Source organism: Chanodichthys erythropterus, chromosome 10 (genome assembly GCF_024489055.1).
Source record: "Chanodichthys erythropterus isolate Z2021 chromosome 10, ASM2448905v1, whole genome shotgun sequence".
In the NCBI taxonomy this organism is placed as follows: Eukaryota; Metazoa; Chordata; class Actinopteri; order Cypriniformes; family Xenocyprididae; genus Chanodichthys; species Chanodichthys erythropterus.
Window position 1 is genome coordinate 18,277,018 of NC_090230.1, and position 26,547 is coordinate 18,303,564.

At 39.8% G+C, this 26,547-nt stretch overlaps 1 protein-coding gene across 1 annotated transcript; it reads right to left on the reverse strand.

The window, feature by feature from the left end:
* Nucleotides 1–595: 595 nt before the first annotated feature.
* Nucleotides 596–26,547, reverse strand: LOC137028151 (venom factor-like). The gene is made up of 42 exons (XM_067396911.1): nt 26,474–26,547; nt 26,337–26,372; nt 26,158–26,184; nt 25,456–25,648; nt 25,170–25,332; nt 25,006–25,076; nt 24,820–24,911; nt 24,413–24,495; nt 24,243–24,330; nt 23,858–23,960; nt 23,630–23,744; nt 23,277–23,392; nt 22,493–22,648; nt 20,033–20,242; nt 19,758–19,958; nt 19,396–19,554; nt 19,202–19,331; nt 18,266–18,328; nt 17,604–18,108; nt 17,440–17,525; nt 16,065–16,204; nt 15,770–15,979; nt 15,541–15,607; nt 13,047–13,133; nt 12,690–12,893; nt 12,530–12,605; nt 12,285–12,444; nt 12,076–12,186; nt 11,642–11,786; nt 11,396–11,559; nt 11,149–11,304; nt 10,198–10,257; nt 10,003–10,093; nt 3,816–3,867; nt 3,638–3,725; nt 2,989–3,078; nt 2,777–2,882; nt 1,504–1,593; nt 1,334–1,417; nt 1,175–1,255; nt 889–1,036; nt 596–812 (listed from the first exon to the last, which is right to left on the reverse strand). Exons 1-42 carry the CDS (start codon nt 26,545–26,547, stop codon nt 668–670), a joined length of 5,226 nt encoding a protein of 1,741 aa, XP_067253012.1. The 3' UTR covers nt 596–667.

A 26,547-nucleotide genomic window follows, 5' to 3' on the forward strand; every position in this document is an offset into this window, starting at 1 on the left:
AATGTTATTAAAAGTAGATTTTAGATTATTTCAAGAAAATTTTTGTGGAGTTTGTATGTGGAAATGTTCGCTATCATTATGCTAGGGTGTTGCTGTTTTCCTTTTCAGGTCAACTATTGTCAGTTTGAAGAGAATCTTCTTCATCATGTTAAAGACCTTTAACAGCAACTTACCTGAATAAGCTTTTTTTCATAAAGTGCAAACCCCGTCTGGCAACCGATTCTAAAGATTTTTTTGGTCATTTTCAATCAGGGTGATGATTGCATACACAAAGCCAAAACAAATTCTAACCCCGTGACTGTACCTTAAACCCAACCATATAACATGACCTCAAGGTATCAGTTTGTTTTTGTAAACATTTTGATAGAGATTAAGCAATAAATGACTGTCAGTTAGATGTAAATGATTTTTTAGAAGTTGTTTTTCTTACACACACACATGCATTTTTGAAGTTGTATATAAAACCGATTATTGGGATTATTGAAACATGTTTTATTAAAGACAATACTATTTCAGTCTCTCTATTTCTACTTTCAGTTTCATTGTAATTGATTGTGAAATTTACAAGAAATAACTGAGTGAAAACTGTTTCTACGCCAAATTTAATTCTGTCCACTGAAACCAATAACCATGACAAAATTCATCCGTTCAAAGAATAGCATTCGTCTCAAGACTGACAGCCGCTTTCTGTAAGTGTTGTTGCGAAGCTCTTCAGCTCGTCACATTTCACCTGCAGAACAGATCCAGCACCGCATTCAGACTCAGCCGGCCAGCGCTCGACCCACGTGTCTTTACCCAGCGTATACACATACCTGAGAGGGAAAACGTGTGTGAATAGTGAAATACAGACCCTAACATGTACATATTCAGTGCTATTATGCTGCTCACCTGTTGGACGTGCTCCCTGCTTGCCAAACATCAGCGATCGGACCAATGATCAGATAGTCCTGACCCTCTCTCAAACCAAGCCCTGTCCTACAACTTGCATGAGAGAGGAACATTCTTCTTTCCTTCTCGTTCAGACCTTCTTCTGTCCCTACACAAACAGATATGTATAGAGATACAGTGTTTTTTGAACATTCAAGCATGAAAACCTATTCTAGTCAAGACTTAAAAGGGGTCAAGACTTGTAAAAGGGCAAAATAGGTCCCCTTTAAGAGTGTAGTAGACGTACCCTCTTTGATAACCTGCACAATCTCCATATCATACTGATCATAGTGACTCTGGCTGGCGCTGATCAGTTTGACCCTGTAGGCTGAAGAAAAGACACATTTGTTGAGAAGATGATGACATTATGATCAGTTCCCCCAAAATAGACAGAAGAAACATTCACCATGATGTAATCCATTGCACACAGCAGCCTTCCTCTGTTCTTTCCCAAATGACGAGGAGTCTTCCTTCATTACGCAACAGTCACCTATGAAAGAAAGTTGTATAATTTGTTTGAACTGATTCAAGTTTAGAAGTTGATTGAAAACACAAACACAGTCCTGCTGAACTGACCCTGTGAGCAGCGGCACACGTCGTCTTTGCAGATCTGATCGAGCTGCTGCTGGTCTTCAGGAGGAGAGTAGAATCTGCTACAGCGCTTATCTGACAGAACAGAGACCGCAATCGTGATCACACCGTTAGTTAGCATTGTATGAAGCCCCGTCGATGACATGCAAGGGAAAAAAAAGATATTGTGGCCACGATTTAACTCATTTGAAATGAGGGAATGAATTAGTACAATGTGGCCATGATTTACTAAAACAAGGGAACTAAATAATAAAAGTTGCTTAAGTTGTCACAATGCGGCCACAATATCCATTTTTCTTTCTTCGAACGTCTTGTGCGGAACTCCAAAGCATTCCTCATGTTAAATGGGTTTTCAAATCTGGGTCCATGAGCCACAAGGGGGTGCTAGATAACATGACTACTTTTTTTTTAAATGAATGTGTTATTAACTCTTTTCTCACCATTGACATAATTTTCATTTAAGACATAATGCTTTCCTGCCATTGACAGAATTTTCCGTTATTTATGACACAATGCTTCCCCACCACTGATTGAATTTTCTGTCATTTATGACAACACTTCCCCACCATTTACAGAATTTTCCATCATTTATGACATAATGCTTTCCCGCCATTTACAGAATCTTTCGTCATTTATAATACGGTAGGGGGTGTTACTATGCATCTTCTGAAAGAGTACAGAATATACAGATCAAAACACGGGAGAAAAAAGCAGCAGAAACAAGCCAAAAAAGAATTGCTTATGCAAAAATAAAGCGATCATCAAACATTAAACAGCATATGAATCAAAACTGCCTAATGTTCCAGAATAAAACTCAGGAAGAAGTATAGGACTGTGCAAGTTTCATGCAAGTGAAACTGTGCAAGTGTGTGTTGATGGAAGCAATCCGAACAAAGTCTTAGACAAAAACGTAATTTCTCAGCTTTTTGTTAGAATAAGCTAGAAAAAAATGTTTTGTTGATGTTGTTTAAAAGCATGTTTTAAATGTCTGATAATTTTGCTAATAATTTTGTTCAAAAATGTGGCGCTCAAGTTAAAAGAAGCTCAACTTTTAAGAAAAACATGGTGTTCCTAATGTTTGCTAGCACATTGCTATGAAACTGATAGCATATTCAGCTGCTCAGAGAAGAAACGGCATGCCTCTCTGCACAGTTTGAGTTATTCAGGCTTGTAGCAGAAACAATGTGAGGAAGATAACAGTGTAGATTAGCAGTATAACTTCACAAACATTGTTTTGCAAACCTTTGTGTGTACGAACCTTTGTTGTAGTACTGGTAAACTGTGACAATGGAAGGCTGAAGGAGCCCCACTTTAAATTTCTGATGCAGTCTGAATGAGATCATGTCTGTCTCAGTACTGGACACCTGTCCGGGTCATTCATACAGACAAATATCAAATGTTGCCTTCATTTACATCATGTTAAACAAGTACTTTAACATAGTACAACTTTAAGGGTGATTGTTAGGTTACCTTAAACAAGTGAATTATCAGGGATCCTCTGTCACTCAGGTTGTCCACCACTTGGAAGTTGTTAATGTAGCGGTCCACTGAATTTGTAAGCTGAAAAATCAGCCCAGACATTATCACTTCTATAACCTAATGATTTGCCTTTCTGTATACTGTCTACATAGGTAGCTGCCTACATAGTTAGCATCCTAACTGTCAAGGTGACAGATCTGAAACATTCTTTATAACCAGAAACACAAATAGACTCAGCTTATTAGAGATTGGTGTTAACATGTTGCTAAGCTAAAAGCATAATACTCTTGGCATATAAATACAAAGCACACAAAATTGTTGAGTAGAAATGTTCACTGGTGTGTTCAATTAAATAAATATTAAAAATACAGATACTAAAATCATGATATTTTTAATCAACATCAACTTTTTTTCATGATTTTTTTCATCCATCTTGGATGTAGGTTGTCGCGATGCATTATGGGATTGCATTCTCCGTGATTGACACATGTAATGCTGCTAAATTTAGCCAAAAGACCTTTCATGTCTGGAGCACACATGTGATGCCTTAAAATGTTGTCTATAGGCTAAAACATGGCTAGCTACAGAATTAGCTGCTATCGGTAATGTAATGCCACATCATTTTATGAGTTTGTCTTACCAACTCTAAATCTGAGTTTTCAGGCTCAAAGCCGGTGGGCAGACTGATGTCCAGAATCACCATCCTCACTTGGCGTCTCTCCAGAGCCCTTTGGGGGTACAAAGCAGAGAATTGTGGGTACCATAATAATCTATCCTGGCAAAAAAAATAAGATATCTAACTATATACAAGCGCTCACCTCACGTGGATATTGAGTCTGTAGGACTTTTCTACATCCGGTGGGGTTTTTTCTAAAATGGACCAAAGAGTGATCTTAATGTACGCTATGTGTACAGTGTAAAAAACAAAAAAAAACAAAAAACAAAACTATGGTTACCAGAACAACAGATTTTTTAGTTTTACAGATTAAATTCAGTATAAAATTTCATTAGCTGATATAATGTCAGGTAACTTTTTGTTAGTGTTGTTATTATACATTACATGTACTTACTATAGTAATAACAGTAAATTATGCATAATTAATTACATGCTAACCCTAATCGTATAGTAGGTACATGTTGCTAATTATTATTCAAAGTACTAAACTCTGTTTAGTATCTTTATAATAACTGACAAACACCTTAAAAACAAAAGTGGTAATGAGGAAAGCCACACGATGAATCAAAGCTCATCACTAGTAGTTTTTGAAGTTAAGTTAACTACTAATAAGTAGAAGACAATAAAATAAATAAACAGTTTTACAGATTTTGACTGTCAAGTTCCCTTTCGATACTCTCACTCATACTGCGTATGGGGGAAAAGCTCCTTTTTCCTCCTCGCTGAAGCCTTTTTCAATAGCGCAGTGTAACTGCACGTCTATTGGCTCAAAGGAATGAAACTCTTTGAACCAATGATGGCGCGGCGTAGTCGCGCGAGCATATGGCGAAACAGCGCGCCAACAAGCCCGCCAAAACGGGCGTGGCTTATGGCTATATAAGCCGCGTTTCGCCATGGGATTCAGTTAATCTCGACTGAAGCGATGACACTGAGCTGCAGTGTCGTGGCACGGCATAAAATGCAGTACTCGTTCCCGTATCTCAGGGAACCGACTTGACGTACGTAACCGAGTATGTTCCCTTTCGATACTTTCACTCATACTGCGTATGGGGAACGAATACAATCACGCCATGTCATGACAGGGAACGACACAAACATATCTTGGGCGCGTAGGGGCCCAGTGGATACGTTAGGGGCCGAGGCAGTCGAACCCTTATGTTACACAGGAACAGGGAATACCCTGACAGAGGTATGATGAGAGGGAAATGATCTGTGCTCTGAACGGAGTCGAGAGCACTTTAGGGACGTAGTCATGCCTGGGTTTTAGAACGACTTTAGAGTTGCTGGGCCCGAACTCAAGGCATGCAGGGCTCACGGAGAGGGCCTGGAGGTTGCTACTAGCACTAGCATTGGTCAAGCAGAGCGGTTTTGAGCGTCAAGGGCCGGAGGTCGGCTGACCGCAGCGGTTCAAAGGGAGGACCCTTGAGGGCTGCAAGGACCGTGGAAAGGTCCCAAGTGGGAACGGTAAGTGGTCTAGGGGGATTCATCCACCTAGCACCTCTCAAGAAACACACAAGGCTGTTTCTGCCCACTGTCTGGCCAGTGAAGGGAGTGTGGAACGCTCCAATGGCTGCTACGTAAACTTTGAGCGTGGATGCGATGAGACCTCCGTCCAGTCGCTCTTGGAGGAAAGACAGTATCTGAGATATGTCACTCTGCATCAGCGCTACACACGATGGCCATCCTTCAGGTCTTCCAGGCCAAACTCCTCCGTACCCTGGACGAGTCTGGAATCGACGCGCCGGCCTTCCGTGACCTACGCAGCACCACTGACCTGGCCCTGCGCGCCACGAAGACCACAGCCCAGGCCATAGGGAGGTCCATGGCCAACTTGGTTGTGTTGGAGCGCCATCTCTGGCTCAACCTCACAGAGATTAAAGGGCATATTGCAGGTTAGAGCTTTAGTGATTCAATGTATGAAAAATAATGTATGAAATACATTTTCTTGAAAAAACACGCATAAATACGCTACATAGGCTTCTGGAGTTGTTTTTTGGTGAGAGAATTTTACTTCCGCATCTGAAAAATGCCAAATCGGACGTGACGTCACTGAAGGGAACGTGATCAATATAAACTATAGGAAAACAATGGATCGCAATGACAGTTCGGATGCTGAGGAAATTGTAAATGCTTATATACTCGTATAACTAATCACAGCCATAATTAGCCTGCTATGTGGTCAAGAGAGCAGGGACAGGCCAGAATTAGACAGAATAACGGTCAAAAGAGACAAATTGAGCTGTTGTGTGAGGAGAAGCAGTGGAGAACAGGACAGAGACCGGTGTTAGCTTATAGATATAACGTTAACGACATGTGCTCAGATCACAATATTATACAGATTATTATCATGAATCAGGCAATAGCAAAGCTATTGGTCATCTAGGAGTAGGCCTAACTGATTACTAATAACAGAAACGAATAAACCTTGATCAGGCCTATGTCACACGCGTTAATATCCGTCCACACTAACGTTACGTGATATAGCCGTTTCTCATCACGACTAATTTAGTAGTTAGCAAATGTAATAATCAAACACAAAACTTAAAATGTGCACCGTAAGTTTTCATCGAGCTGCATCTCTGACGGATCCGTGATCATGTCTCCCGCCGGCGGCCAAACATATAGTGTTAACTTACTGTATTTCATGTTATCCTTTATTCATTAATTATGTGTTCTGCTATCCTTTATTCATTAATTCCACAGATGTTGCGCCCACACAAACCGCCGTTTTAATGGCGAACCCAATATTCTTAAATTCCCAAAAAGAGAGCGAATTTCCTCATCCTGTAACGACGGTGCAAAGACCCCTGCACAGCGGTCTGTCACCGGACGCTATTCAGCCACTGGTCACACGGGTCGAGGCCTGGCAAGCCATCCCAGGACTGTCACAGTGGGTCATAGGGACCATATCCCGCGGCAACTCTCTGCAGTTCGCCCGAAGGCCCCCGCGCTTCAGCGGTGTGGTCACCACTTCAGTCAAAACGGACGACACGCATGTCCTCCACGCAGAAGTGAAGTCTCTGCTACAGAAGGGAGCCATAGAAATTGTTCCCCCCAGCAGAAAGCGAGTCGGGCTTCTACAGCTACTACTTTGTTGTCCCAAAGAAAGATGGCGGTCTCAGACCCATCTTAGATCTCAGACTTCTAAACCTCTCCCTCATGAGACGGAAGTTCAGAATGCTAACGTTGAAGCAGATCCTCGCACAGATCCGCCCTGAGGACTGGTTCTTCCCACTGGACCTGAAAGACGCATACTTTCACATCCAGATAGCACCCCACCACAGGCGATTCTTCAGATTCGCCTTCGAGGGTGTTGCCTATCAATACAAGGTCCTGCCCTTCGGGCTGTCTCTAGCTCCCCGCACATTTACTAAGTGCATGGACTCTGCGCTTCTCCCTCTGAGAGAGAGATGGGGATCCGAGTTTTGAATTATCTTGACGACTGGCTCATACTGGCCCAGTCTCATACCGAGCTAGAACACCACAGATCCATGCTCCTCATCCACCCTCAGTGCCTGGGACTCAGGGTCAATTTTGCCAAGAGCTCGCTGCTCCCCAGCCAACGCATCACGTTCCTGGGCGCAGTCTTCGACTCAGTCCATATGAGGGCTGTAATCTCTCCAGAGCGCACTCTGACGATTCAGAAGCTCTCGGCATCGATCAGGACCAATGTCCGTTACCCTCTGAAGTCCTTCCAGAGGATGCTGGGACTGATGGCTTCCGCCTCCCCGGTACTGCAGCTCGGCCTCCTCCGAATGTGGCCTCTGCAATACTGGCTGAAACTCAGGGTTCCACTGCATGCTTGGCGGCATGGCCGCTTCTTAGTCAGGGTCAATCAGGCCTGTGTCACAGCTCTGAGACCTTGGACAGACCCCAGCTGGTTCAAGCATGGAGTTCCCCTTCAGGCGGTGTCAAGAAGGAAGGTGCTCTCGACGGACGCCTCCAACACGGGTTGGGGAGCTGTTTTCGAGGGCAGACCGGCCTTCGGCTCGTGGACACATGCTGTCACGGAGCAATATCCCCTCGGACGGGTGGATGCTCCATCCCCAGATGGTTCAGAAAATATGGGAAATCTTCGGGAAGGCAGAGGTAGACCTCTTCGCCTCAGAAGACACTTTTCACTGCCCAATCTTCTTTTCAAAAGGAAAAGGATGCTCTGGCCCACGACTGGCCCAGGCTCCTCCTATATGCCTTTCCCCCAATCGCGATGATTCCTTGCGTCATCAGACGGATCAGGGAAGACAAACACAGAGTCCTCCTGGTGGCCCCACTCTGGAGGACCCAAATCTGGTCCTTGGAGCTGTTCAGGCTCTCCACGAGAGCCCCATGGCCAATTCCCCTGAGACGAGACCTCCTCTTTCAGGCAAAGAGGACGATCTGGCACCCCCAGCCCGAGCTATGGGCTCTGCACCGGTGGTCCCTCGATGGGAGCCGTTAGATCTCCCTGGGAACATTCTGCACACCATTTCTCAAGCTAGAGCTCCGTCTACCAGGCGTCTCTATGCTCAAAAATGGTCAGTCTTCATTGACTGGTGCTCAACGCGCAGCGTCAACCCTGTGGAGTGTGACATATCTCAGATATTGTCTTTCCTCCAAGAACTGCTGGACAGAGGTCCCACCCCTTCCACACTCAAGGTCTATGTTGCAGCCATTGGAGCATTTCACGCCCCCATCGCTGGCCAGACGGTGGGAAGAAACGGCCTCATTGTCCGTTTCCTAAGAGGTGCTAGGCGTTTTAACCCCCCTAGACCACTTACCATTCCCTCTTGGGACCTCTCCACTGTCCTTGCAGCCCTCAAGGGTCCACCTTTTGAGCCGCTACGGTCAGCTGATCTCCGGCCCTTAACGCTCAAAACCGCTCTGCTACTCACACAGGCATCGGTTAAGTGTGTTGGCGACCTGCTGGCCCTCTCGGTGAGCCCTGCATGCCTTGAATTCGGGCCCAACGACTCTAAGGTCGTTCTGAAACCCAGACATGGCTATATCCCCAAGGTGCTCTCGACCCAGTTCAGAGCACAGATCATTTCCCTCTCGGTGCTACCTCCTTCTTTGGATGAGCAAGAGGTGCAATTGCTCTGCCCCGTTAGGGCATTGAGGGTCTATATTGAGCGTTCCGAACCGTTCAGGCAATCGGACCAGCTCTTCGTCTGCTTTGGAGGCCGCACCAAGGGGTCTCCGGTCTCAAAGCAACGCATCTCGCATTGGATAGTCGACACGATTTACTCTTATGGGGCAGTCCAGTAGCATAGAGCAGAGCTCATTCCACTAGAGGCATGGCCTCGTCCTGGGCGTGGTCTAGTGGTGTTTCTCTCAAAGACATCTGTGAAGCGGCCGGCTGGTCCTCGCCGTCCACTTGTCAGGTTTTACAACTTGGACATCCCGACCTTACATGCTCGGGTCCTCTCGGTGTGATACGACGGCCTCTTCAAACCCCGTCGTCATGCCTCCTCAGGGGTCCCCCTGCTCCTGTGTACCTAGGGTTCGACGGCCTTGGCCCCTAACGTATCCTCTGGGCCCTCTCGCGCCCATGATATGTTTTGTCGTTCCCTGTCGTGGCACGGCGTGATTGTATTCGTTCCCCATACGCAGTATGAGTGAGAGTATCGAAAGGGAATGTACTCGGTTACGTACGTAACCTCGGTTCCCTGAGATACGGGAACGAGTACTGCGTTTTATGCCGTGCCTCGACACTGCGGCTCAGTGTCGTCGCTTCAGTCGAGTTTTAACTGAATCCCATGGTGAAACGCCGGCTTATATAGCCATAAGCCACGCCCGTTTTGGCGGGCTTGTTGGCGCGCTGTTTCGCCATAGGCTCGTGCAATGACGCCGCGCCGTCATTGGTTCAAAGAGTTGCATTCCTTTGAGCCAATAGATATGCAGTTACACTGCGCTATTGAAAAAGACTTTAGCGAGGAGGAAAAAGGAGCTTATCCCCCATACGCAGTACTCGTTCCCCTATCTCAGGAAACCGCGGTTACGTACATAACAGAGTACGTTTGCGATCATTATATACACACACAACAAGGACTCATAAAACTATGGAAGCTTGTTTCTACCAGGAAATAAAAAATAAAAAAGGTCATTTTGACTTTTTATCTCTAAATTCTGCCTTTTTTTCTCAGAGATAACTCACAATTCTGAGAAAAACGTTATAGCTCGAAATAGCCAGTTTATATCCTTTGCTTCTGAGGGAAAAAAGTCAGAACTGTATTATATAAATTTGCAATTGCAAGAAAAATAGAATTTTAAGATAAAATGTTGCAATTACCTTTTTATTTTTATTATTTGGTGGAAACAAGCTTCGATATAAAACTGAGTAGAGAACGCACCATTGGTCTCAGCGATGGAGACGTCCAGCTGAAAGCCGTTACACGTGCTGTTCTCATACACAGCAGGAAGCTGGTGGTACACAGTCACTACCTGGGACACATAAAACACAACAGAGAAAAGATTCTAACTAAATTACGTCTTGGTTTTATATTTTAATAATTCAATAGTTTGGTGTAGATGTGGGCATTTAGCACCTCCAAAATTCCCTTGCCCTTCCCAGAAGCCACTACTGTGAATTTCTGGTCAAGCGGTACCTGGAAGAGATAATGAAGGTGAGTAACAGTCAGAGATATTGTATTTCATCCTAACATACTTTTCCTTAATCCGTGGAGTTATTATACTGCCAAATGTCGAAAGAGCATTTCTGTAACGCGAGAATACAATCATGTAAAACACAAGTGCAAATCTTTCCGAATTAAAGGGTTAGTTCCCCAAAAATGAAAATTCTGTCAATAATTACTCACCCTCATGTCGTTCCACACCTGTAAAACCTTCATTCATCTACTGAACACAAATTAAGATGTTTTTGATAAAATCCGATGGCTCAGTGAAGCCTGCATTGCCTTCAAGATAATTAACACTTTCAGATGCCCAGAAAGATACTAAAGACGTATTTAAAACAGTTCATGGGACTACAGTGGTTCAACCTTAATATTACGAACAACGAGAATACTTTTTGTGCGGCAAAAAAAAAAGACTTTATCCAATAATATCTATTGCTGGGTGATTTCAAAACACTGCTTCATGAAGCTTCGTTCAGAGCGTGTATCAAACTGCCAAAGTAACGCCCCCAAGTGGTGAACCATTGACATTTTGAAGAACTTATGTTGTAACAAAGCCTCATTTACTGAAATCACGTGACTTTAGCAGTTTGATACACACTCCAAACCACTGATTCAAAACAAAAGATTCGTAAACGAGAGATAGTCAAAAACGATGTCCCAGGGTGACTGGGACAGGGAGAGCACTGTATATTTGAGAGTTTAGTGTGAGAACGAAGGGAATCTGTGTTCGAGCTGAGAGATTTTAGCTTGCACAGTACATGATTGTATTTTTGTGCTACAGTAATGTGCTTTCAACATTTGGCAGTATAATAACACCATAAATATCTACAAAAACATAAAGAGAAGTTTGAAAGATCGCACCCGTGAAGATCGGGCCACATAAGCAACTTTGGGATTAAAGGTCCAGCGTACGTCACTGCGACCAGGAACACTGAGCTGCACCAACAAATTGAGGTCAGAAGGAGGAGGGCTCTTCACTAGGTACTCAGACAGGGCCTGTAGCACGACCATAGTAGACTGATGGGAGAAAAACAGTCATTATATGAATAACCATGTACCTTCAATACAAATATAAGACAATTAGTGAAGGTTTACTTCTGGTTTTTACCTGAGTAGAGCCGTACCCTCCCCCAATGCCACGCTTCTCGCTCAGCCATCGAAAGGGGGCGACTGCTTCTTCCATGTGGCCGCTTTTGACAAGTGCTAACAATGCGTAGCCTGTAGCTTCCAGTGTGAAGAAATGATTAGAAGAGTCAGGCCAGTGGGTACGGTCTGTAGACAGAAAATAAAGATGAGAAAGACAAGACAACACAAAGCAACAGATTTCATATTTTTGTTTTCAAAAGATAAGTACCAGGTGAGGCTAAATTTAACAACATGCTCTTCATGCAGCCGTGGTTGGAAACTGCTAAGGCGTAGCATGCTATAGCTGCTGTGTACGGCCTTGTCAGCCGGGAGAAATGCTCTCTCAGATACATCGCTGCTTTTCTGGTCTTGTCCTGCAATGATCGAATGTAGAAGATTCAATTAGCACCATTGAACATGTAAAAACATATGTTATTAAATGACAGTTTTCTGGTTTGCCCAGAAGTACAACATGAATCAGTGTTGTACCTTTGTCTATTTACTTATATTTGTAAAAAAAAACAAAAAAAAAAAACAGGTGGTGTGTGTTGGTCTAAGAAATATACATCAGGAATATCGCAAATATAACAAATATTGTTTAATAATTTAGTTTAACTACTGTTTAATTCAGATGTTTATGGCCGTTTTACAGAGTGAAGTTACCTGTATGTCGAGGTCTGGCTCTTGGCAGGTAACAGCATATTGTGCCTCTGCCAAAGCAATGAGCACGAATGCGGTCAGAGACACTCTGGATTCAGAGCCTTGCAGGCCTCCCTGCATCACAGAACATGTGTTAGTACTGTGAGAAAGCATTCAGATAACCTTTTATAGATTATTATGAAACTAGTGCAATCACAGGTATTAATTCTCACCGTCATACTAGTGTCGTAGACAGGATTGTTCTCCTGAAAGGATCCATCTGGATGCTGTTTATTCTTGAGTAGGTACAGCAGAGGGCCACACAGACGCTTCTCACTGACACTGATAAACGAGTGTGCCATGGAGAACACCTTCACCACATACGCAGTGATCCTGAGACAGACAGAACATCAAGACACATGAACTCTGCTGGGAAATGTTCAATACAGTGCTGCAGTTTAGGTGCTGGCATGAATACCATGTGCTGGTGCCTTCTTTGGCGTAGGGAGGGTACGAGTCATCGGTTTTCTGATAATTAAGTTGATTTTCATAACCTATAAAAACAAAAAAATAATATAGAATTTATCTTAATCCTATCTGAAAGAATGCAGTTCATCCCTGCTTGTGTTTCACCGCACCTTTTTGAATGTATTTGATGGCCTCTTCTCTGCGATCTATTCCCACAACATCCCACTTTGCACTGCGGTCCAAGTAATGGGCTGCAATTAGTGGCAGTGTGATCCTGGCCAGGTTCTGCTCAACACACCCGCCGGGCATGCGGATCAATGACGCCAATGAGTCCTCCTTAATGGAGTTATCAATGCTGTCTGCCAGCAAATCACCTGAAGAACGGATTAAAAAAAAAAAAAAAAAACACATACAGATCAGTACTTGATGTGAATGAACAAAACTGGGAAATTCTTGATAGTTGATGTCAAGAATTAAATTTCCATAATTTTATAAGATTATGAGTATTGCTTGATAAAATGTCAAACCTCTGATATTGACAAATGTCTCCGGCAGAGATTTTGGTACAACGGCGTCCAACTGCATCTTCTCCACTTCTATCATCTGTCTCCCAGCTGAGATGAAGAAAATATTTAATCATTTATTATAACAAAAATATATAAATGAAAGCATATAATTAAAGGTGGGGTAAGTAGAAAAAACTCTGTTGGACATTGTTGATATTTGAAATCAACACAAACAAACCCACCCCTCTCTTCACGGCTCCACCTACAAAACTCACTCTCCAATCCTAACCACCCTGCTCCGAGTCGGTCTCGAACCCAGGCCCGATCGCTGCTGGCAGGTGAGGTGAGTGCACGAACAATGATGCTAAACACTTTTGAGCTCTTTTGTATTGTCTCATCTCTCTTTCTGCAGTTTATTTTCAATATGTTTTTATGTTTCAAATCTCCCTCTTAAGCCGGGCACACATTTAACGACTAGCTAAAACATTCTAAGACTGAGCACAACACACAGCGATTGTTTCCTGTGACTGAAGCAAATTTAAATACTTACAGATGGAATTTGAACACCGACTGTTGGCTCTGACTGGAAGCGTTTGAGCGTGATCAGTCATAAGTATCAATTTACATTCCTAATCGGCCTTACAATGCGTCCCCGACTTTACTCATTCTGTCCTCAACCGTTATAGCTATGCCCCCTAATGCTGATTGGTTACACGTTTGTTGTTGGTGTCAGCCTGACTAACTTCCAAACAGTGCTTTTCAAAATCTACTTACCCCACCTTTAATAAATTATTAAAATTAACACACACACTATATATTATATAATATATATATATATATATATATATATATATATATAGATATATATATATATATATATATATATATTTTAATACAACAGTTCTGTCTGGTTCTCGAATCTGATTGGTTGATAGCCATGCGATATTTCAGAGATAACAGCACTCCTGCCGCCTTTTCACTGTTTGTATTACTCCGCTTGAAGTGACCGTCATGGCCGATCAAATCAACCGTAATTTTTTACAAATACTACTTCTTGTACCACGAATTGTAGTTTTAATAATTTTTAGGCGAGAATGTAGTTGTTTAGACCTGAAATATGTGACACATATTTAATAACAGAGCCTATTTTACAATTTATTTTTTATTTTTTAGTTTTCGGAGATGCGAGCTCGAGTATGTCAGCGGCCGTTCAGTGCTTCTGTAACCGCCGAGAACAGCTTCATCTCGGCCAGTGCCTCAGGGATTTGCCGCTGGCTCTTATAGTGGTTAAACACGAGACATAATTCAATATGAGTACATAGAACGGGCAGTCTTTGGTCTTATTAATCTATTATTTGTTACAGAGCAAGTCGAATTGTGCTATATTAAATTTGATAATAATAAATGTTACGTTACATCCTTATATAGCACATTGGCTACAACTAGACGGGAAATATCAGACTCTTCTCCGCTTCAAATACGTAAAACATTAAACTTTATAAACATATGGTTTTTTGAGTAAAGAAAACGCTTTACAATTTTTTTTTTCAAACATCAGATCTTTATTTACCTTTGCATTGCACAGAGGAGATGTCCAAACTGCGTGCGCACTTTATTCAGGAGGTGAGGCGGATTAATGAGGCTTGATTGACAATTTGAGGATCCAATGGAGTTAGGAGGTTTTGTCACAAGCTCTTTAAAATCATTTTCATTCGTTAAATATTTGTAAAACCCACATACAAGCGTAAATGGTGACCTTTTTTTTAATAACTACTGCTTTATGTTTGACTGAACTGTACAATTGTGCTTATTTGTTGTTCTAAATATTATTGTTAATAAATATGATTTTATATAAATATGTCCATTAAGTAATATGGATTGAGTGAACATTACATTAATACGCCATTAGATGGCGGCAACACTTTACATGAGAATGAGTCAGTGAAGCACAAGAGACTTAAATTGAAAGGAACTTTTGCAAAAAGTTGTTTTAGCGCTGTGGTGTAATGGATTTTATGGAAAATTCCCAAACTGTAAAAAAGGACAAATACAAAGATTGCTTTCCTCAGCGGGCATTCAAACGGACTTGTATAAAGGATATAATATTATGGACCTCGACTTGAAGAATTAATGTAATGCAATATACCAGACAGGTAATAGCCTACTCTCTCTCTCTCTCTCTCTCTCTCTCTCTCTCTCTCTCCCTCTCTAATACTGTACAAAATTCAATGTGTTTCAATGAAGCGACTCAACGTTCCTTCGTTACTAGCTCTAAAGGGACGTTTTAGAGTTAGTAACGGAGGCTTGGTCCAACTGTCAAATTGAGATATTATATATATATATATATATATATAATAATATAACACACTTTTCATGCATAAAGACCAATTTATACTATGAAGAACTGAAAAAAGTGTTATATTACAAAGGCAAGAATTTTTGTAAAGTTAAATAAATGTTTTTTGTTATCATTGCATTAATCATGAATAAACTCATGATTTCCAATCAGTCTTACCACTGTCTCCTTTCTCAGTGGGGTTCAGCACAAAGCTCCTCACTTTAATTGTCTGGATGCCTTCTACCTAAAACACAAGATATTGCATTATATATATATCATATATTCAGTTATTGCTCTAATGTTACAAAAAACACATAACATGTACCAAGTAACATATCTAATATAAAATATTTTAATTTTACGTGCGAGACCCAACACACAGAGAAGGTGTTAGTAGCCCACTTACTACCACATGTAGATTCTTCCTCACTGCATCTTGCCCCATGAAGGAGGCTGCAATGGCTGTGACCTGTAGGGGGAGCTCTCCTGTTTTAAGGGGGATGATGGTGTATGTAATGAGCTTGGAGGAGCTGGCCTGTACTGAAACCTGCTGTCTGTGAGGTCCACTGAATGCCACACTACACATGTCCACTGTCTTATCCAGGATCACCATTACCTGCAAACACACAGTTGTTCGGGACAGGTCACAAAGACGTTAGTGTCGGAGTTTGTTTATTGTTTGGTGACTGTGTGAATCTAACCTCCAGTTTTGAGTTCCTGTAGTTGTGGACCACAGCTTTGATTTCCACATGTTCATTTCTGGACACTGAGTGAGGCAGCCGCAGGTCTATGAAGAACGGCTTCCACGCCCGCACGTTATAAGGTTCAGCTACACAGAAACCTGCGAGAGGTTCACAAACCAGGAATAAACTCATTCTCAGGGACTTTTTCCATATTCATTCTCAGAAATGTCTGACATGTAAGATTGAAGGCTAAATAATAATTTGTAAAAAATATTTGTAATTCATATGCAGAAATGCTTGGCTTGTTGCAGTAAAGCATGTAGAATTAAACAAAATAATTATTAATAAAATATGAATAATACATTTGAAATGTAGCATTAAAAGCTAAATAATTAATATTAAAATATTCAGAATTTACATGAAGAAATACTTGACATGTAGCATTAAAAGAGATAATTTAAATATTCATTTTTACACAGAAATGCTTTGCATATAGCATTAAAAGCTAACTAACTTAATACAAAATATTTGTAAATGAAATGCAGAAATGTTTGACATGTAGGATTAAAAAAATGAATTAATAAAATATTCATAATACATTTGACATGTAGCAATAAAAGTGAAATAATAATTATTTAATTACTGTCATCCGTATGCAGAAATGCTTTGCGTGTACCGTTAAAAGTTACTAAATTACATATATAAATTTTTTTTATATATATTTTAATATATATTGTAATCATTTAGTTATCACTGTGGCAGATCTAAAACCATATAAAATCAATTCTATATGTCAGATTTTACACATTTAAACAAATCAAATAATCAAATATAGCTGCAAGCAGTGATGATGGGCAGTGGCACCGCCAACCTGGTGGCTTCAGGGCAACTGCACGGCGGGCAATAGGCATTTGAATACACCACATTTAGGTGCAGCAGTTGGTGCTCAAATGATCACAAACCACAACAGCCACATCCATGAGATCATTTAAATTTAGATGAATTTCATGTCATTTTATATCATAGGTCAATTTCAAATGAGTGAAGAACATCATCCTAATCTGCCATGTCTGTGTTTTTCTCAGACAACTTCAGAAAACCTGCCAATTTTCAGTTTTTGAGCATGTTAAGGCCCCCAAAAATCCCCAGATGGTGGAAAAAAAAATAATTCTCCTTAGAAAAACAATAGGGCCCAGCGCCTTAGAAATACGCTGATATTTAGGGCCCAAGCCACTATTCTAGCTTATAGAATTGTGCTGTATTGTGTGGCTACACTAAAACTGAAGAACCTTCTACTACAACAGCTTTTTATTCTGCTGTCAGTGGCTTTAAACACTTTAAAGAAGGTCTGCCCCGACGGTCAGATGGTTCGGACAAGAACAGAGCTGTTTACCTCTTTCAGGTGATGAACTGACGGCTAGAAACCCCCACTGAGTGATACTGTCAGGAAGAACGGTGTCCACTGGAAATACAGCCAGCCTGGAATAAAAGCAGGAGAGACGCTTTCATCAATGAACCTGATAAAAGTGGGACTTCTTCACTGAGTCAAACTCTTACCCATCAGACTTGGGTACGCTGGGCAGTCTGATGTCAGTCCACAACCACGACTCGAAGAACTTGGAGCGCACATAAATGTCTTCTATATCAGCTAAATCATCTTCATCAAACTCTTGCTCCTCTTCCTCCTCCTCTTCCATCTTTGCATCATGACTATCCTTGTGTACTGGCGGCAGAGGTTTGACAGGGGCAGATGCGAGGGTGACACGTTTTGAATAACTGACAAAATCAGAATAACTATAGCCATGTCTATTATAAAGCATAGGTAAATTAAGGTCGGTGTTGGTGGGTGGAAGGGTTGTGGGTGGAAGGGTGGTCGTCGGAGGCCTGGTAATGACACCGAGCTCCTCCCCTCTGAACTCTGCACAACAGCGGAGGAAAGCTAACACACAGCTCCAGTCCTCGGTGATGTAGAGGGAGCGACGGTAACACGAATAGGGCATGGGAATCTCCTTCATGCCGTCCACACAACATCTCCTCAGGAACTGGTCAGAATATACCTTCTCTGAGAGAAAAGAACACGTTTAGGATGACTTAGCAATTAGCACGACTTGTTAACTTTTGCTAACGCTTTTGCCAAAACTTGCAAATCTCCGCTTCTCTAACAAACTGTAACATACCAAACTTTTTAAAGATTTCTGTTGCTTTGATGACAGACTCACCCAGCTGCTCTCTGAGCTGCAGTTTGGCAGCAGAACGTCGTCTTCTAGATCTGCTGGAGCAATCTATTCCAAACAAACCAAAGAAAATACACCCTTAAAATTAAAGGTTCTTTATGGTTCCATGACAAACCTTTAACATCCATAGAACCTTTCCATTCCACAAAAGGTTCTTTATAGTGGAAAAAAGGTTCTTTAGATTTTTAAAATGTTCTTCACACTAAGAAAACAAAGGTTTTAAGAACTAGAAACTCTTTGGGTGGTTCTCATAAATGGTTTTTCTATGGCATCACTGTGAAACCAAGATGGTAAATGGGATGTGGATGCGGAAGGTCAAGTTCACCCTATAGAGCATCTTTACATAACCAAATGTTATTTTAATGTTAACCGGCAATACATTACTGTGTTAACTTTTGGCAAGATTTTTGAAAGGCTGCATAACAATTGCAGCTTGTAGATGACTGTCAAATGGATATATTTGTCCTGCATTTTTTAAATACACATTTTGTTTGCACATGAATGGCACACTTTTCATTTATAATTTTGTGTTGTTGCTATCCTCTTTAACTTTACCTAATTCTGAAGCTTTGAACTTGTTTTATAAATAGAACCATTCAAAAGTTTGGGGTTAGTAATATTTAAAAAAAAAAAAAAAAAAACATTCTTTAAGGAAGCATTAAAGCAGTAAAGACATTTAAAATGCTACAAAAGATTATTATTTCAAAGAAATACTGTTCTTTCACATTTCCATTCATCAAAGAATCCTAAAAAAAATGTATCACTTTTTTTTCCTGTATTTTTGATCAAATAAAAGCAGCCGTGACGGGCATAAGAAGATTCTTCAAAAAACATTAAATATGCTCAAATATTTTAATGGTAGTGTAAATACATTTATTCTAGAAGAATTAATGATATGTTAATGCTGTGTGTGTGAAGGACCTTTTTTGTAGTCAGTGGAACCTCCTGTGCTGGAATAAAACATCAGTCCTGCATCACTGAAAACACCCATATTATTCTTGCCTCCTCCTGAGGTGCAGCCCATATCACCCTGTCCCACCACCTCCCACACCTGAATGAAAGAATCATGAGTATCAGGTTCTGGAGATTAAAGTGAAAATGACGTCAACACTCACCTTCTTCTGCGTCAGGCGGTTTTTACTCAACAGAAAGATGGCATTATCCACAGCAACCAGGCTGACCTTTGCTCCCGGGTCACCTTTGACTTGAAAATTAAAGCTGCTGCCTGGTGAGTAGGAATTGACTTTTTCACCCTCCATTGGTCCTACACTGAGCTAAAACAACCACAAAAACACTCAATACAAATAAACAAATAAACAAATGCAAGCAACAATTATGGCACTTATATTGACTTTTTTTTGGACGAAGTAACCCTTTGTTTAAAAGCCAGAAGCAGAATTATACTATTGAACAATAGGCAAAATGCACTAGAATCATGCAATGTTAATAATTTCTTATGGACGTCACATGAACTCACCGAACCTACACACCGGTCCTCCACATCAACAAACACAGAGTCTGCCACCACTTCCGCCCTATATTTCCATGGCAAAATGTAATACGCCACAATCCGAAATGCGGGTAGCATTTCTGTGGTAACCAGCAGAGGAATGTTTATGACATTCAGGTCTTTGACATTCACTCTACCAGCTTGGATTATGTTTCCCTTATTCAAGACCTACAGAAACAATTGTAAATGTAATCAATTATGAGATTACAGTTATTTTCATCCCAAAATGGTGTCACACTTACGGCATATGTCAGCTGCTCCACAAAGTTTTTTGATTTTGCTGAGGATTTGATGTGCGCTTGGACGTTGAGGCTGTCGCCCACCACCACTTGACTGGAACGCACTGAGATATGCAGGTAGTGCCTGAAGCCCATAAAAGAGGCATATGGCTCCACACGCACCTCTTCAACAGCCTGCTGTTCTGGTTTCAGTAAAGGATTTGCCGTCTCCACCTACACATGAATACGTCAATCACAGCAACTCTCAAAATAGTTTTGGCAGGTTAATGAATATGGCGATGTTAATGTATTTGGTCTTGGCCGACTAGATCTGCTATGGCTGCTGCTGCAAAAATAGACATAAATCCTGTAGCAGATCTAGGCAGGTGGAGCTGGGGAGGTGGACCGTTTCAGAGGAACTCTGATAGCACGCTGCGACTAGCTTACAGCAAACACTGAACCAATAAATGTTAAGGAAGCAATCTCATTGGCTGCAGGATCAACAGACGCCTATCAGCTTATGTCATGTGGGTAATGATGTGATTGCTTGCAGACCGCATGTAAAAGACTTATCAACATGCATCCTCTAGAGTTTCATGACTGAACTATATATTTATACAACAGTTCTCAAATCTGATTGGCTGAGAGGTCTTTTTTCCCGACCACTGCAATTTAGTTGTCTCTATCCTATCTAACAGATATTATTCATCATATGAAACCTGCATCTTGTTCTTTGGATCCTATTCCCCCATTTTTTTATAGTTAAAGTACTAGACACTATTGGCCCGTGTATCCAGTCTATAGTTAATAGTTGTCTTACTAATGGCTATGTTCCATCATGTTTTAAACATGCAGTGAAACAGCCTGTGCTTAAAAATGCTTCTCTAGATCCACTGGTTTTAACTAATTATCGTCCTATTTCTAAGCTTCCTTTTCTTTCAAAAAGGTACTGAATAATGAATAATGACATATTAAATAGGTTTCAGTCCGGGTTCAGAGCCAAGCACAGCACAGAATCTGCTTTTTGAAAGTGTTAAACGACCCGTTATTGGCTGTTGATTCTGGAAATTAGTTGTTTTGGTTCTCTTGGATCTAAGTGCAGCCTTCGACAATATCGATCACTCTATTTTACTGAAACATCTTGAGCAGTATGTTGGCCTTTTTGGGAACAGCTTTCAACTGGTTTATGTCCTATCTCAGGGGGAGAACTTTTTCTGTAGAAATGTAAAACTTCACTTCCTCCTCTGCTGCATTTATATGCAGTGTTCCACAGGGCTCTGTCTTAGGCCCCATTTTGTTTTCCCTCTATCCCCTTCCATTAGCCAATATTTTTCATAAGCATCAGACTTCATATTGTTACGCAGATGATGTACAGCTTTCTCTTCCAGCTAAGCCTGATGAAAATACATCTCCCCAGTCATTATTTGAGTGTTTGAGTGAAGTTAAAAGTTGGATGGCAGAAAACTTCTTCAAGTTAAATGATTCTAAGACTGTGAAAAGTGTTAGTTTTCTGCCAATATCCTCTCAAAAACTTTGGGTCCTATAACTAGCACTGTAAAAAACGAAAAATTTATATAAAAAAGTTATTTAGTTATTTAGACTTCAAAAATGCAACTTATATGTAAACATAGTGCTTAGTAGAAAATTTGTTATATATCAGAGTGTATCAAAAAGTAAAAAAATATCAGAGAACGGCCATTTAGCGCTCATTTACCCGCAGAGAACAGCTTCATCTCAGCCATTCCTTCGGGAATTTGCTGCTGGCTCTTATGTAGATGGTGGTAAAACATGAGATGTAATTCATTTGGGGCCAATCTTTGATTTTATTAATCTATTACTTGTTCCAGAGCTAATCGATTTGGCTTAAGGGCTATATTAAGTTTCATAACTTTATATTTACATTAAAATTAAATCCTGTACTAACTAGAGCGCTGCTTTTGTTCGTTTGACTAAACTGTTTGCTTGTGTTTATTTCCTATTGTACTACTTATACTGTTATAACGGCTATTGTTGTTCATTTAAATATTATTGTTCCATAAATAATAATTTATATAAATAACATGCCATATTTGGTATTAAGAAAGGGGTCCATTAGTGATTTCGACTTCAATTGAAGTTACATTAATACACCATTATATAGCAGCAAAGACTGCTATATGAGTGTCAAATTGAGATTTGAATCAATGGCAGAAGGAAGTAGTGCTGCACAAAAGAGGGTTTTAAAGACACTCCTTTGTTGTTCTTATTTATTTACACACTCATGCCATCAAACAGTTGTATAAACACAATATCACACTTGTAGCCATGCGATATGGATGTATATCAGCACGCTCTGATTACCTTAGGCCGAATTACAGCTGTGCAGTTATAGAGCGATATGGCATGGCTACTTGGGTGATATTGCTTAAATATTCAGCTCACAGTTAAATGCATTTTTGGATTGTTTCTTTTGTATGTGCATGTTTTTTTCTGTGAGTGACTTACTTTCAGGATCTGTGAATTACCATATGAACTGGCCAACTCAGGCATGTTGATGTAGACTTTGATGGTGCCGCTGTGGACACTGATTGGACTTTCAAGAAAGCTGATTTTAACAGGAATATTAGGGGCTGGAGAGCCGTCATGGTTACTCACTGTAACCTAAACAATAAAATAAAATAAAAAACTAAATTGTAATAATGCTACTGTCATGAGCTAAAATCAACAATCCTATCAAAAAAATCTATTTAAAGGGATAGTTCACCCAAAAATGACATTACTCAGCCTAATACCTTTTTAGAAGGAAGCTAAAAAAAAAAGCTAATAAAAATTACAAAAGCACAAAAAATTACTTAAATGTTTGTGTGTATAATATACATATATATTTTTAAAAAAATCTTAAATTTGGAAATAGGAACTAACTGAAATGTATTTTAATATGAGTTTTAGTGAAAACTGAAATAAAAATAAATTAAAACCAAAGAGAAATATTTAAAAAAATAATAATAAAAATGTCAAATGCATAAAGCAAAATTACTCAAAATAAAAAATATGAAAATAAAAGCTGACTCAAAATATTTAATATACACTATAAATAATAATAAACTTATATTGCTTCTGAGTTCTTTTTAGAGCCTGACAGTCGTGGTCATTATCCACTCTCACTGTATAGAAAAGAGCAGCTTGGGCATTCTGCTCCATTTCAGTTCAGGAAATCAAACAGTATGAAATTACATGATTGGTGATCTATCCCTTGAAGCAGTAAATATCGCAACAGAAATTAAATTACCGTCATGCCTAATGGCAGGCCAGGTTTGAAATACTTCTGCGTGTCCCTGATGGAGAGCACGTATGGAGATATTACTATTTTAACGCCGGATTTCTCTGCCTCCACAAGATCGCTACCTGAGAATGAAGTCTTAAAGGATTAGTTCACTTTCAATTTACTCATCAAATTATCAAAAACCTTCTTTTTGACTGAAGAAAGAAGGACATGGACATCTTGGATGACATGTGGGTGAGTAAATTATCAGGAAAATTTTATTTGAAAGTGAACTAATCCTTTAAGGATTAAGAGTGTTTTCAGAAAAAACAAACCTCTGAATAATGATGCTAGGAAAACACAGATATTCATTTCCCCACCTGAGCTGGTCAGTACTGATGCTTTGACGTACACAGAAGACCCCAGCAGGCTGTTTGTGTCAGGATAGACCTTCTTGATCTCCTCCATAGTCAAACTAACAATTCCTCCATTCAGCTGCATTTTATAAGACATAGAAATCAATAATCTCATAAACATAAACAAAGCTGATTTAATGTTCAAGGTACTTAAGTGAAGTTTTTCTTTCTTCTTCTTCTTTAAGCACTTACATCATTCAGTTGCTTCATAGATGTGAGTCTCTTCTTCTCACCGTTTATTTCAACACCAAACAGAACATATGCAACACCTTGCACTGGTTGACCATAAAGATACCTGGAAGAAATACATACAGTGAGCCCAAGGTTTCTTATAACTTATAAAACATCAATGTATGAATTTAATACACTACTGCTCAAAATGTTGGGGTTGGTAAGATTTGAATTGCCTTTGGAAAAAAAAAAAAAAAAAAAAAAATCTTATTCTAACCAAGGCTGCATTTATTCAAAAAAAAAATACAGTAAAATATTGTGAATTGTTAGAACAATTTAAAATTAAAAAGTGTTACTTCAGTGTTCAAATACATTCAGATCATTCAGAGCAGTTCGATTCACACACCTGGCTGTTATTTCTACTTCCAGCTTATCTGCATCTAGGCCAAGGTGGGATGTCTTTGGAATCAAAGTGACATTGAACGCTGGGAGCACTTGGGAGCAAGAAGAAATGGCGTTAACCCACCAAGAGATGGGAAAAAAAAGAAGAATCTGAAGGTAATATGAATTTCTTACCATATTTCTTTACTTCAAACTCTCTGCTGAAAATGTTCTCTTTTCCCTGATCAAACTTTGCAACAACTTTCCACTTGCCCTCTCTAGAGAATCAAAAAGATCAGCAGCTACACAATTAGAATTAATTTTATTAATATATTATGTTAAATATAAATGATATTATTTTATTATCTTTCTTAAAATATTTAATATATAATCAACTATAAAATAATTATATAATTAATTATATATAATTATTTTTATATTATTATAAATATTTTTTTTAAATTATATTATATATATATATATATATAAAATTTACAATATTGAATATCAGAGATAAATCAGAGATAATTACATTTAAACACAAACTATTCTAATTGTGTAATTATACTATAAACCACAAATGAACAGCTCTGTATGCATACTTGGCTACAGTGGAGAGGACGTAGGTATCCGATAGTATCCCATCAAATGCTTTGACTCTGGAAATACCATGTACTGCAATACCATCTGGATTCTGAAACAAATTGAGCCATAAAACATTTTTGTAGAAAATAAGTGATTGCTTCGCAAACTGTAATGATGCTTATGTCAATGTCAGCAACACTCACCTGAATCTCAAAAGATAGGATTCTCTCAGAAGCTCGGAATTCTGTATCAGATACAAAAGCCCTGCAGCGCACTGGAAAAATCGGGAGTGATCAAGTAAAGTTAGATTGAACATTGCATGAATAATATGTCTTATCAAAGTGCTCAACAGCATGTGAGAGCTGACCTGAGTCTCCAGGGTTGTAAACAGGTTTATCAGTCTGAATGAAGATGTATCCAGAGCGGAAAGACACCGGTATTACTTGTTCTCCGCGATGGAATCTGCTAAACTGAGCAACAAGCTTCACATATTTCTTCTTTCCATCTGGAAGTAGCATATTTGGATCAATCTGACAAAAGACCATATTTTATTATGTTTAGGAGCAATGTCTCAAAACATGTGAGAACTTTAACCAAACAAGATTTCTCAGAGTTTTGAGAGGATAGTTAAATACATTCATACATAAATTCACCTCAATGGTCTTGAGGGCGCTGTAGTTGTTGTCTGAATTGAGGAGAACTGAGTCCCGCAACAAGACAGATTGGGAGACTGGATAGTCATAGACCCCGATGGAGACTCTTATTGCCCGGGACAGATTCAGACCCTCTAGCAGGATTTTCTGTTTTGTTCCAGGCCTTATCCTTGCTGGAGCTAAAATAGAAAACCTAAACCAAAACACACACATCCAAGCACACAGGTGAATGTCCTTGAGTGGCCAGAGCCCTGACTTAAATCCAATAGAAAAACTGTGGATAGAGAAGTCCATTGCCGCTCACCACAGGTTTTGACTAAACTTAAAAAATTCTGTAAGGAAGAATGGGAAAATATTCCCCAATCTAGGTGTGCAAAGCTAGTACGGACATATCCAAAAAGATTAATGGCTGTAATTAAAGCAAAACGTGGCTCTGCGGCGTATTAAATCAGGGGACTGATGACTCTTCCAACCCTGTTATTCTAGTTTTTTATTAATTCTCTTTCATTCAAGTTTCTTTCATTAATTTGATGCTGTAAGACAATTTTTTTAAATAAAATTTTTTTTTTTTTTTTAAATGGGTTTTGATTTCTTTATTTGTAAGACAAATAAAGTAACTATTTCAAAAGGGTGTAATGATTTTCTATTGACAATGTATGCGTGTTAGCCAACTCTTAGGGCAGAGGACAGTTGTGTACTTACATGGGAGACGGGTCAAAAACCGGTTCACTGTCAACACAGAACACATTCAGTCAGATGGACCCCATTTAATTTTACATACAACAAAAATATATACTGAGAACTTTGTATCCAATTATATCCATGAACATTTTTCACAGAAGCACAAAATACACAACACAAAACAAAACAGATATACATACGTTATTTGTGTATTATGTCCCCACACTGTCCTCTTGCTGTTCAATTATCAAGATAAACACTATAATAAGTCAACTTCATCAAGAAAAGGAGAACATTTACACATTATTAAGTCTTATTAATATATTATTAAACGCACTGTCTTTGCTCTGTCACACCTCCGATGGCCAGGCTTTCTCTCAAAGTCGTCCATATCAGCAGTGGAAGAAGCAT